Source organism: Microcaecilia unicolor, chromosome 6, assembly GCF_901765095.1.
Source record: "Microcaecilia unicolor chromosome 6, aMicUni1.1, whole genome shotgun sequence".
NCBI lineage: Eukaryota > Metazoa > Chordata > Amphibia > Gymnophiona > Siphonopidae > Microcaecilia > Microcaecilia unicolor.
In genome coordinates, this window is record NC_044036.1 from 14,673,883 (window position 1) to 14,687,449 (window position 13,567).

Sequence of the window (13,567 nt, forward strand, 5' to 3'; positions counted from 1 at the left end):
CAAGCAGGGCAGCCGCGAGGCGCTGCCTGCCACGCCGCTTCACAGCTTTTTCTTTAAAGGCAGGTGGCAGGAGACGAGGGCTGACTGCAGCGCCAGCGGAGCACCCCCCCCACCCACTGACACCTGGGGCGGACCACCCTCACCGCCCCGTCCTTGGTACGCCACTGCTTGGAATGTTGCTACTATTTGAGATTCTGTTGCTACTATTTGAGATTCTACATGGAATGTTGCTATTCCACTAGCAACATTCCATGTAGAAGCCTGCCCTTGCAGATCCGCAACGCAGCCGCGCAGGCTTCTGTTTCTGTGAGTCTGACAGAAACAGAAGCCTGCGCGGCCACATTGGTGATCTGCAAGGGCAGGCTTCTACATGGAATGTTGCTAGTGGAGGAGTAGCCTAGTGGTTAGTGTAGTGGACTTTGATCCTGGGGAACTGAGTTTGATCCCACTGCAGCTCCTTGTGACTCTGGGCAAGTCACTTAACCCTCCATTGCCCCTGGTACAAAATAAGTACCTGAATATATGTAAACCGCTTTGAATGTAGTTGCAAAAACTTCAGAAAGGCAGTATATCAAGTCACAGTTCCATTCCCCCCCCCCCCCTTTAGATATTGTGAGTCTGCTATAAATGGGTTTATTTTCTTTATTTGCAGTTAGCTCACACCTTTTCCAGTAGTAGCTCAAGGTAAGTTACAATCAATTACATTAGGTATTTCCCTGTCTCTGGAGGGCTCACAATCTAATTATGTACCTGAAGCAATGGAGGGTTAAGTGACTTGCCCAAGATCACAAGCTGCAGTAGTGGGATTTCAACTGGCCACCCCTAGATGTTAAGCCCTATGTTGTAACCACTAACCTACTCCTCTAATAAACTTAGGGGTCCTTTTACTAAGGTGCGCTGAAAAATGGCCTGTGGTAGTGTAGACGCGTGTTTTGGGTGAAGGCAGAATTATTTTACTACTACTACTATTTAGCATTTCTATAGCGCTACAAGGTGTACGCAGTGCTGCACAAACATAGAAGAAAGACAGTCCCTGCTCAAAGAGCTTACAATCTAATAGACAAAAAATAAATAAAGTAAGCAAATCAAATCAATTAATGTGGACAGGAAGGAAGAGAGGAGGGTAGGTGGAGGTGAGTGGTTACAAGTGGTTACGAGTCAAAAGCAATGTTAAAGAGGTGGGCTTTCAGTCTAGATTTAAAGGTGGCCAAGGATGGGGCAAGACGGGGGCTCAGGAAGTTTATTCCAGGCGTAGGGTGCAGCGAGACAGAAGGCGCAAAGTCTGGAGTTGGCAGTAGTGGAGAAGGGAACAGATAAGAAGGATTTATCCGTGGAGCGGAGTGCACGGGAAGGGGTGTAGGGAAGGACGAGTGTGGAGAGATACTGGGGAGCAGCAGAGTGAGTACATTTATAGGTTAGTAGAAGAAGTTTGAACAGGATGCGAAAATGGATAGGGAGCCAGTGAAGCGACTTGAGGAGAGGGGTAGTATGAGTAAAGCGACCCTGGCGGAAGACGAAACGGGCAGCAGAGTTTTGAACCGACTGGAGAGGGGAGAGGTGACTAAGTGGGAGGCCAGCAAGAAGCAGATTGCAGTAGTCCAAACGAGAGGTGATAAGGGTGTGGATGAGGTTTTTGGTAGAGTGCTCAGAAAGAAAGGGGCGGATTTTACGGATGTAAAGAAAGAAGCGACAGGTCTTGGCGATCTGCTGGATATGAGCAGAGAAGGAGAGAGAAGAGTCAAAGATGACCACAAGGTTTCGAGCTGAGGAGACAGGGAGAATGAGAGAGCCATCAACAGAAATAGAAAACGGGGGGAGCGGGGAGGTGGGTTTGGGGGGGAAAATGAGAAGCTTGGTTTTGGTCATGTTTAATTTCAGGCACCTACAAAAAAATGTTTTTTGTTTTTTTTTTTGCCGAAAACGGACGTGCTGCAAAATGAAAATCGTCGCATGTCCATTTTGGGTCTGAGACCTTATCGCAAGCCATTGACCTAGTGGTAAGGTCTCATATGGGTGGTAATGGTCTACACGTGTCAAATGCCACTTGACGCGTGTAGCTGCCATGTGCTGGAAAATAAAAAAATATCTTTCAGATGCGCGTAGCAGATGCCTGCCGAAATTGAAATTTCCGCAAGGGCCACACGGTAACCGGGTGGTAACTCCAATTTGGCACATGTTGGACGTGTGTAGGGGCCTTCGCGGCTTAGTAAAAGGACCCCTTAGGCTAAGCACAGTTTGGAAAAACATTCAAGATGCACAGGAAGAGGACCTGCCATGGATATTCCATTCATAGACCTGCCCACAATGAGTTAAAATACACAAGGAACAACCCCCCTTCTATTTTGGGGGCTGGGGGGGATTTGCTTCAAGGCCTGTAGGACTAGGAAAACTTTCTTAGGGTGTAAGGAAGACACATCCACACCAGTTTGTGCTGTTTTAAAATGAAAGGACCTGATATTAAAAAGAGTTGAGTTCCTAAATTTATGCTCCTAAATTAGCCTCCTAAATTTATGCCCTATTTTCAGCCAAACTTAGGAGCATAAGATTTCAGCTGAAAATTCATTTTAATTTAGGAGCGTAAAAGTTATGCTTATAAATGGACACCTGTCATTCATGTGATTATATTTATGAGCCCAATGCTGAAAATCAGTGCTAAGTTCCTAAATTGTTTTTCCCCCAACCTATATCCACTTTTTATGCTCCTAAATTTAAGAGTTTAGTGAAATTTTGGGGCATATCTGTGGACGGAACAGGGACGTGTCATGGGTCTTCCGACTAATAATGCGCTCAACTTACAGAATGCTATCAGTTGAGTGCAGAGCAAAGTGTACATAGGCTAACTTACGCCAGCCATTAACCTGGCCTAAGAGGTTGGGCCTAAATTTCAGCGTAACAAAACAGGAGACCAACACTCTGCGGTTTCGACACAGGCAGCAGCAAACAGCAGAGGTGGTCCAGAGAAGGAGAAGACAATCGTAGGCTCGCCACATGTAATTTTATTGTAAAGTAACCCGACTCGGCCAAGTTTCGGCACTACGACTTCATCAGGGGTCAGTAAACTCTTGAATACGGAAATGAGTAAATGGCGCATATAAACAAGCTCCCAGTCAGACCACAATTATTCCTGTGGTAATCAAGACAGAGAGCTGAAAGGTCATTACCCCACGTCATTATATCTGAAAGATAAGTATTGAAGACGCTAAGTTATAGCATTTAAATTGGCTAGCCCTGTTATGAGTTTTAAATATAAGATGTTTCTTGTTTTTCCAGTTATACTTGACTATGAAACCCCTGAGAATTGGATACTATGACACAGATGGATATACCATGCCTGTTCCCTGCAAGAGGCGGGCCCTCCACGAAACCAGGAAGCTGCTTCAGGAGGCAGGGCACACAGTATGTTGTACTCGACAATCCAGCAGATTTATCTTTTTTTTTTTCAAGATGTTTTATTGAATTTTTAAGAGCATAGAAAATACAAAACATTTATCTTTTTAATGCAAGGCATAATATTGGCTTAAAGTTGTTATCAATTTTTAATTTGTGTCCACACAGCTGAACACTACTGAATGTTTATCGAAATAGCCTGTTTTGTTAGCGTCTAGTTAGACCTATTTTAAATTTACTGTTTAGCACTGGAAAGTTTCCTGGCCATTATAATAATGGTTTGCGGCTTTCGCTTTGTCAATTTGCTCTTCCACTTATTACTAACAATGAAGCTTTTGCAATGCAAGGTCCAAAATTGTGAAACAATCTGCGTTTAGAACGTCATCAAATCTAATGGTTTGAAAAATTTAAACTGTGCATGCTCCTCCAAGGTTGTAGGGGGTGGTGTCTGATGACTGATGTAATGATTGATGTCACTTCCCATCACGTGACTCATCCAAGATGGCAGCAAGTCGTGTGAAACAGTACTTGCCTCCATCTTGAAAAAGAGGTGTAGCTTAGGCAAAGTTATGACATCACTTCCCGTAATGTTGCCAAGGGGGTGTTTTGGGGCGGGGATATGCAAATGTAGCAAGTCTTGGGGTGGGGCTATGCAAATAGGGGCACGGTGTGGAATTGAGGTTATGCAAAAGGAGTGGGGCTATGATGTCACACCCAATGATGTCATCAAAAGGGGCAGGGTGGAGTTGGGGAGTGGGTGTGGTTTGCCTGAGAGTGGGCATGGCTTGGACGGATCCTCGATTCTGATTGGGTGAGAATCCGGAAGCAGGCATGGCACCTGTCAAAACCAGTTTGACAAAAGCTATGTAACTTATACTACTTCCTTGGATAATTCCTATGTGACACCAATGAAATTAATTGCAACCTGTCATCAAGCCATACCTATAAATTAATCTGAATTTTCAACTTTCATGACAAGAATTTATGGTGTAAACCAGCAATTTATCATGCATAACCAATGAAATAATCCACCAGAATATTGGATCGAATCATCAGTAGCACACACTAATTGTCCACTAATTCAAGCTGGCTGGCACATGACAAGTCTTGGTTCTGGCTGTAAATAGAGGACTTGGGTAATAGTGGCTAAACAATGACAGTCCATGATCTCCTGTCCTCACTATAATCAAGGGATCGATTATTGTAAGAAGGAGGTAACTGCCAAAGAAAGAGAGAACAGTTCAGTGAAGAGGGTAACTCAGGAAAGTCCTTATACCACGTCTTAGTGTAGCAGGAAGCCATCGTTAGAAGCATCTTTACCTAGGAGAACAAGAGACGTATTAACAGATGCTTTCTGAACAATCTTGTTTTCCATACAGCTGATCCCTTTTACACTACCACGAGCTGGTTATGCCATGGAGGATCTTTTCTTCAAAACATTTTTTGCTGATGGATGCCAAATTTTATATAAAGAACTGTAAGTAAATTAAACTCAGTTCCCCAGGATCAAAGTCCACTGCACTAACCACTAGGCTACTTCTCCACTTTCCAGAGTGCAGAGTGGATGGAGTACCGGTAGGAAATACTTTTTCACAGAGAGGGTAGTGATGCTTGCAACGCTCTTCCAGTAGAGATGTTGCAGTCAAAAACAGTGAAAGAATTCAAAATTGCGTGAGATAAGTACAAGGGTTGCCTAAATAGGAGGATGGAAACAAAACGTGGCTGTTGAGGTATTATGTTGGACAAGAGTAGTTGGGAATTAAGGCCAGTCCCAGATAGAGCAAATGGCAAAAGACAGTTGAAGATCAAGTCTGCATATTCTATATCACCTTATTATCATACTAGTAAAAAAGGCCCATTTCTGACACAAATGAAACGGGCGCTAGCAAGGTTTTCCTCGGCTCCCCTGCAGCCACCCATGTCCAGCGACCCTCCTCTCCCCCTGCAGCCACCCATGTCCAGCGACCCTCCTCTCCCCCTGCACCCACTGCAGCCACCCATGTTCAGTGAACCTCCTCTCTCCCCTGCCCCCCTCCTGCCACCCATGTCCAGTGACCCTCCTCTCTCCCCTGCCTCCCCCTCCAGCCACCCATGTCCAGCGACCCCCTGCCCCCTGCAGCCATCCATGTCTAGCGACCCTCCTCTCTCCCCTGCCCCCCCTCCAGCCACCCATGTCCAGCGACCCTCCTCTCTCCCTTGCCCCCCTCCAGCCACCCATGTCCAGCGACCCTCCTCTGGACATGGATCAGCTGTGAGGCATGATTTCCCCCCCCCCCCCTGGGTTCTGAAGTTGACATCATAATGGCTACGGTGATGTCAGCCTGATCTACGGAGCCTAGCAGACCAACTCGGAATGAGCCACGGTCCCAGGCAGCAAGACAGAATGTTGGAGGTGAGAATTATTATATAGGGTGCTATGAGTGAGGGTGCTGTGCATTTCAAGGGAGAAGAGAAAACATCTTAATGTTGAGATTAGCAAGTTAAATACTGTTAGCAATACTTTTGGTTATAAAATATTGTCATATTGAACTACTTGTATGTGGTCGGCATGATGGAAAACTGGCAACCAGTGGTTTTTAGCATGAATGACTATAACCTGCACAGAGTGGCAGGTGCAAATCTTTCCCAATAATCCCTGCTGCAATATTACGTACAAATATGGAACAGAAGCAGTGAACTAACTGGTCAGCCTTTCTTTGTTTTCTTTTTACAGAGAGCAGAATATTATCGATCCTAACGTAATCGACCAGTTTTTCATGTACAAACTTTTCCATTTTGCAAGGAGGATTCTGGCTTTTGTGACAAAACCAGTGGTGAGTTCCATGCTCCTCCGTTATCTGCTTTGATACAGGTTGAACTGTGCCAAACAAACAGCAGTTTTAGGACAGTAGGCAAAGCTGGCAGAAGCATGCAGCCTCCCTGTTTTGGGGAACATGGTTGTGTGCCAGTTTGTGTGTAGGTGCTGCTGATTTTGAGCGCACTGACTGATCAGAGTACAAAAGTTATAGGGCCCCTTTTACTAAGCCGCTTAGGTGCCTATCGGGCTCATTTTCGAAAGAGATGGACGTCCATCTTTCGTCATAAATCGGAACATGGACGTCCATCTCCCAGGGATATCCAAATCGGTATAATCGAAACCTGATTTAGGACGTCCCAAACTGCACTCCGTCGTCGCAAGGACATCCAAATTTCAAGGGAGTGTGTCGGAGGTGTGGTGAAGGCGGGACTTGGGCGTGCCTAAGACTTGGACGTCTTTGAGCCATAATCGAAAAAGTCCTAAAGTAAAACTTGGACATTTTCACCTGGATGTGTTTTTTTACGAATAAGTCACAAAAAGGTGCCTGAAATGACAAGATGACCACCGGAGGGAATCGGGGATGACATCCCATTACTCTCCCAGTGGTCACTAACCCCCTCCCACCCTCAAAAAACATCTCTAAAAATATTTCATGCCAGCCTCTATGCCAGCCTCGGATATCATACTCAGGTCCATGACAGTGCATGCAGGTCCCTGGAGCAGTTTTAGTGGGTACTGCAGGGCACTTCAGACAGGCGGACCCAGGCCCCCCCCCCCCACCTGTTACATTTGTGGAGGAAACAGCAAGCCCTCCAAAACCCACCAGAAACCCACAGTACCCACATATAGGTGCCCCCCTTCACCCGTAAGGGCTATGGTAGTGGTGTACAGTTGTGGGTAGTGGGTTTTGGGGGCTCAGCAAACAAGGTAAGGGAGCTAAGTACCTGGGAGCAATTTGTGAAGTTCACTGCAGTGCCCCCTAGGGTGCCCGGTTGGTGTCCTGGCATGTCAGGGGGACCAGTGCACTACAAATGCTGGCTCCTCTCACATCCAAATGGCTTGACTTTGGAAGTTTTTGACATGGACGTCTTTGGTTTTGAAAATCGCCGAAAGTCAAAGATGTCCATGTCTAAGGACGTCCAAATCTAAGGACGTCCTTCGTATTTTTGAAACGAAAGATGGACGTCCATCTTTTTTTGAAAATACGCTTTTTCCCGCCCCCCCCCCCCCCCCCCCGGAGTTGAACGCTCTACAAAGACATCCAAATCCAAACATAGACTTTTCTTTCGAAAATGCCCCTCTATGTGTGCCCAACGCGCCAATTCGGAACTACCGCCCGGCTACTGCGTGTCCTGGGCGGTAATTTCATTTTTTATATGTGTCCACTACGTGCGCTGGAAAATATATTTTATTTTCTGGCACACGGTGCTAACCGGGCAGTATTCGGCATTGTACGTGTGCTGACAATTATCGCCCGGTTAACGCGTGAGACCTTACCGCTAAGTGAATGGGTGGCAGTAAGGTCTCAGGCCCAAAATGGAAGCGCGCCAATTTTCATTTTGCTGCATGTCCATTTTCAGCCAAAAAAAGGCCTTTTTTACAGGTGCGCTGAAAAATGGACCTGTGCACGTCCAGAACACGCGCATACTACTATTTAGCAATTCTATAGCTCTACAAGGCGTACGCAGCGCTGCACAAACATAGAAGAAAGACAGTCCCTGCTCAAAGAGCTTACAATCTAATAGACAAAAAATAAAGTAAGCAAATCAAATCAATTAATATGAACGGGAAGGAAGAGAGGAGGGTAGGTGGAGGCGAGTGGTTACGAGTCAAAAGCAATGTTAAAGAGGTGGGCTTTCAGTCTAGATTTAAAGGTGGCCAAGGATGGGGCAAGACGTAGGGGCTCAGGAAGTTTATTCCAGGCGTAGGGTGCAGCGAGACAGAAGGCGCGAAGTCTGGAGTTGGCAGTAGTGGAGAAGGGAACAGATAAGAAGGATTTATCCATGGAGCGGAGTGCACGGGAAGGGGTGTAGGGAAGGACGAGTGTGGAGAGATACTGGGGAGCAGCAGAGTGAGTACATTTATAGGTTAGCATACTGGGCCATTTTTCAGCGCACCTTACTAAAAGGACCCCTTAGTGGTTTTCACATTCAGATGAGTGTTTTGGCCCATTCAGGGATGGCTAGCTGGGAACTCTTAAAAAACCTAATTTTATGCTCTTTAACATGTGAATATTACAAGCATTTTATACTTATTTATTTGTCAAACTTAACTTATCATCTTTCTAAACGCAACTGATGTCCATCCATGTTGCACATGAACTCTCCAAAGAGAGCAGGTAATCAATAGAAATAGAATAAAATAAAACATGGAAAGGAAATAAGATGATACCTTTTTTATTGGACTAACTTAATACATTTTTTGATTAGCTTTCGAAGGTTGCCCTTCTTTGTCAGATCAGAGCAGGAAATCCACAGGAAGAAAATACGAATACTGTATTATATTATATTGTATTGTATTCAGTCATTTCTATTCCACTTGTAACCTTGTGGTTAAAAAAGTATCATCTTATTTTCCTTTCCCTGTTTTGATTTATTTCTATTTATAACCCAAACGGATTGAATTACATCGAGAAGCAAGCGGCACACTTTCTTAATGTAGCTGATTTAAGTGGTTATAGGTCAAGATAGCTGAAGTGAGGATAAATATGTTTTGAACGCTTTGCGAAAAAGAATATAGGGTGTAATTAAAACAAATTTCAACAGGTATACTATTCCATGTTATAGCTCCCTGAGATGTAAATGAGCATTTCCATACTGCTTTTCAATTTATCTTCTTTGCAGAAGGAAAATCAAGTGATCTATTTTTAAAACTTCTCAAATGAGACCTGTCGGTTGGAAATAGAAAAAGCTTGCTGAGTGACTCAGAGTTCAGACCATAAAAACTTTTGTTCCCTAAGGGGCCCTTTCACTAAGCCATGTAAACATCTACGCACGACCAATGCGTGCCAAAATGGAGTTACCGCCTAGCTGCCACGTGGCTCTAGCGGTAATTTCATTTTTGGCACGCATCCGATACGCATATCCCAAAAATCATTTTTATTTTCTGCCGCGTGTATCGGACACGCACCAAGTGGCATTTCACAGAAAGGGTGGTGGAGGCGTGGAATGGCCTCCCAGTGGGTGGAGGTGGTGGAGTCGAGGATTGATCCAGAATTTAAAAAGGCATGGGATAAGCATGTGGGATCGCTTAGGAACAGGAAGAATCAGGGGTTACACTAGATGGGTCATATGGCCTTTATCTGCCATCATGTTTCTATGTAGGTCGTTACTGCCTGGTTACTGTGTGAGACTTTACCGCTAGGTCACTGGCCAGCAGTAAGGTCTCAGACCCAAAAATGAATGCGTGGCAATTTTCATTTTGACGCACGTCTATTTTTGCAAAAATACAAAAAAGGCATTTTTTAACAGGTGCGCTGAAAAATGATTCTGTGTGTGCCCAAAAATCGCATCTACACTGCCGCAGGCCATTTTTCAGCGCGCCTTTGTAAAAGGGACCCTAAGCAATTTTAAAATGAATTCTGGATTCTAACTTTAGCCAATGTAAATTATTTAAAAGGGGACTAGCCAAACTAAGGGTTTTATTTTCTCACAAAGGCACTCTAGCGGTTTTATTGCACGCTAATGATTAGCGAGCGCTAAACGCTAGAGACGCCTATAGAAATATAGCTAAAAATGCTTAGCGCACCTTTGTACAAAGGGGCCCTCAATGTTCCCAAGTTAAAGATTAGTCTAGCAGATGCATTTTGTGGCCGTTGAAGTCGCTTTAATGATTATCCTTTCCTTTATTTGCCTCTACATGTTAAACTTTTTTATCCTCAAAACCCCACTCACTGCTCATAATATTCTCCTTTAAGACTTTGTAATTGGAATTATAAATACTATGTAAGCCATGCTGAGCCTTCAACGTGTGGGAAAGTGCGGGGTACAAATGTGATAAATAATAATAATAATAAATAATGATTGTTTATTTAAAGAACAATAGATCGAATTGCAAGAACCCAAGAAAGGTAGCAGGACTGGCCCTACATACCCCCACCCACCTGTCCCCTACTCATCACACATGTTCTACATTGCTGCACTCTCACTCCTCACACAAACCCACAACCCACACACTTCTATGCGCCCTTCAGCGGCTATGATTACCACACTCCTTTTTTTCTGAATGTGCACACCAGGAATGGCCACCCGGCTGTTGATGGTAGTAGAACCAGCCAGTGCTTCGCTTGTAAGTGTGCGTGCACACGCGTTATCTTGGTGAGCGTTTGTACACTGTAGCTCTAATTGCGTGCCAGTTTGTTTTATGGCAAAACCTAAGTCAAATCTCTTCTTGTCTTTAGTTTTCACGCTTTGCCAAACTTATGAACGCATCGTGTGGCGTAAGGTAAGACTTGGTCCTTAACTGAATCAGAAGTGGCCTTTAGTGGGAGTCCAGGCCCAGAACGCTTCCTACAGAAGTACCCGGGGTTTTGAATTATTTCTTCTCCTTAATCCTTTAGATTGGCCCAATCATTATAGTGACAGTTCTTGGGCAGAGGCTACAAACGGATGCTGTCTTCAGACCTCGGAATCCATACACCCCCCAGAGTCTCTGCAGCATCCCCACCACCAGCGAGGCCAGAGCATCGAACCCTTATCTCCTACAGGGTAGCGAATAGCCCTCTGTTTGTGAACCCAAAGATTACCATATACAGAGTCCCACTAAACACACGGGTCATGTCCCACTAGTTGCCACACTAGTTGCAGATGAGGTGAATGAATTTCTGAGAAACACCCTTTTGCCTATCATTTGCAGATTCCAGGGGTGGACTGACCATTTGGGCATGCCACTGGTGATCTAGTGGTCTCAGTGGGGGGGGGGGGGGGGGAGGGCACATGTTCCTTCCTGCCCTGCCCGCTGGGCTACCGCTATTTTCCCCTCCCCGCTCGGCACCACCGTATTTTAAAAGTGGCGGCCGAGACTCCCTGCGGAAGTCTCGCGGGACTGTCAAGACCCGTGAGATTACTGCGGGAAGTCTCGGCTGCCATTTTGAAAACACGGGGGGAATAACGCAGCGAAGCGGGCAGGAAAGAAGATGCTCCCCCGCAGAGGCCACCAGACTACCAGGACCCCTCAGCTAGGACGGGGGCAGCAGGGGCGTCGGCTATGGCGGCAGGGGCAGCAGGGGGGTGTCGGGCAGCGAACGGCATACCCGGGGGCCAAGGCCACCCTCACTCCGCCCCTGGCAGATCCTCCCACTCACAGATAAGCACCAGTTTCTATCCCTACTGTCTTTCCTCATTTCTCCACTGACAGTAGAGGTGACTTCCTGCTGACTATCCTAGTTGGTGGGCTATTTGAGAAGAGAAAGGAGGAGGGAGATGGAAGGTTTCCTTTGCTGCACTGCTGCTGCTGTGTTTGTGTGTGATGCCCAAGTATGTCTACCCAGCTTGCAACCCTCTGGCTGCAGAGTCCTCAGGAGGTGCTAAGTCCAGGACATTTCTATGTTTACGTGCCAAGTGGAATGAGATTATCATTAAACTAGGGTCGTAGCCAGACGGCAGGAGGGGGGTCCAGAGCCCGAGGTGAGGGGACACACTTTAGCCCCCCCCCCGGCGCCGCCGACCCCCGCCATTGCTGACACCCCCCGCCATTGCCGACTCCCTCCGCCGCCACCACCACCAACAACTTTGACCCCCCCCCCTTGCCGACGACCCTCTCGACCCCCCCCCCTCCCGCCACCAACCCTCTCCCACTGTCGCTGTCGCCTACCTTTGCTGGTGGGGGACCCCAAACCCCGCCAGCCGAGGTCCTCTTCTTCCTTCGTTCTGTTTCTGAGTCTGACGTCCTGCGTCAGACTCACAGAAACAGAATGAAGCCTTGCAAGGCTTTGTTCTGTTTCGGTGAGGGGTTGGGGGTCCCCCGCCAGCAAAGGTAGGCGATGGCGGGTTGGCGGCCGGAGGGGGGGTTGAGAGGGTCGCCGGCAGGGGGTCCAGGGCCAAATCTACGGGGACCCAGGCCCCTGTGGCCCCACGTAGCTACACCCCTGCATTAAACACAGTGAAATTGTAGACTTTTTGGTGTGACCACCCAATGATTTTGGCGCATTAAAAATGTTCGCGCTAAAACATCATTCAAATGATACAATTAACAATGGGTCAAAAATTTCGCAGTCACTGTGTCCACCCCCAGCTTTAACACAGGCCTTCAGACGCTTTGGGAAGTTTTTAACAGCCTTGTCGATCGGTCCCTGTGGCAGTCTGTCCCAGATCATCTGTAGCGCTTCCTTGAGTTTGGCGATTTGTTTGCAGCTTTGGGTGAAGATTGCGATAGGCCTCCAACATTGCTCCCCAGACAAAAGTCTCCGTCACTGTGATGCCATTAACAGTAAACTGGGGGTGGACGCTTTGAGCATTCACAGTGACCGTGAACTTTGGACACAAATAATGGTAGTTTTACAGTGCAAACATTTGTGAACACGTGAAAATCGCTGGGTGGTCACGCTAAAAAGTCTGTAACTTCACCGTGTTACGTTGGTACATAAATGTAGCTAGTATCAACAAATAAAGCTGTAAAATTTCACCTTGAAATTCCAAGCGGTTGCTGAGAAAACGAAAAACTCTAGAGGTTACTTTTTTTTTGCACCACCCTGTAGATGTCAGCCAGGAAGTACATAAATGATAGTATTCTATAAAGAATGCACATATTTGTTTCCTTTGCCCAAATTCCACCTGTGTGCATGCCCACCAGCAAAGCAGGGGCGTATCTGCGTGGGGCCACAGGGGCCTGGGCCCCCGCAGATTTCGCCCTGGACCCCCCTACCACAGACCCTCTCCACCTCCCCCTCCCTCCCGCCCGCCACCAACCCGTCGCCGACCTTTGCTGGCGGGGGACCCCAAGCCCCCGCCAGCCGAAGTCCTCTCTTCCATGCTGGATGCAAGTTTCAACGCTTCCTGTTCTTCTGAGTCTGACGTCCTGCACGTACAACGTGCAGAACGTCAGACTCAGAATTTGGAATTCAGTCTGACGTCCTGCGCGTTGTACGTGCAGGACGTCAGACTCAGAAGAACAGGAAGCGTTGAAACTTGCAGCGGCGCAGCCTGCATGGAAGAGAGGACCTCGGCTGGCGGGGGGTTGGGGTCCCCCGCCAGCAAAGGTAAGTGACAGCAGCGGGGGAGGGTGTCATTGGTGGCGAGGGGGGGGTCCGGAAATGGCGGGGGGGGGGATCGGTGGCGCCGGGGGGGGGCTAAAATGTGCCCCCTCCCTCTGGCTCTGGCCCCACCTACCGCCCGAGTCCAGATACGCCCCTGCAGCAAAGTATGCACTTTCAAAACATGACACATA

At 47.1% G+C, this 13,567-nt stretch overlaps 1 protein-coding gene across 1 annotated transcript in view; it reads left to right on the forward strand.

Annotated features, from left to right (window-relative positions):
• The window catches only part of LOC115472755 (vitamin D3 hydroxylase-associated protein-like), a 73,249-nt gene that overhangs the window by 33,559 nt on the left and 26,123 nt on the right, over nucleotides 1–13,567 (forward strand). Inside the window, exons 8-11 of the mRNA XM_030207145.1 lie at nucleotides 3,271–3,396; nucleotides 4,767–4,864; nucleotides 6,101–6,200; nucleotides 10,584–10,627. Coding sequence (XP_030063005.1) covers nucleotides 3,271–3,396; nucleotides 4,767–4,864; nucleotides 6,101–6,200; nucleotides 10,584–10,627 — 368 coding nt within the window. The remainder of the gene's footprint in view (nucleotides 1–3,270; nucleotides 3,397–4,766; nucleotides 4,865–6,100; nucleotides 6,201–10,583; nucleotides 10,628–13,567) is intronic.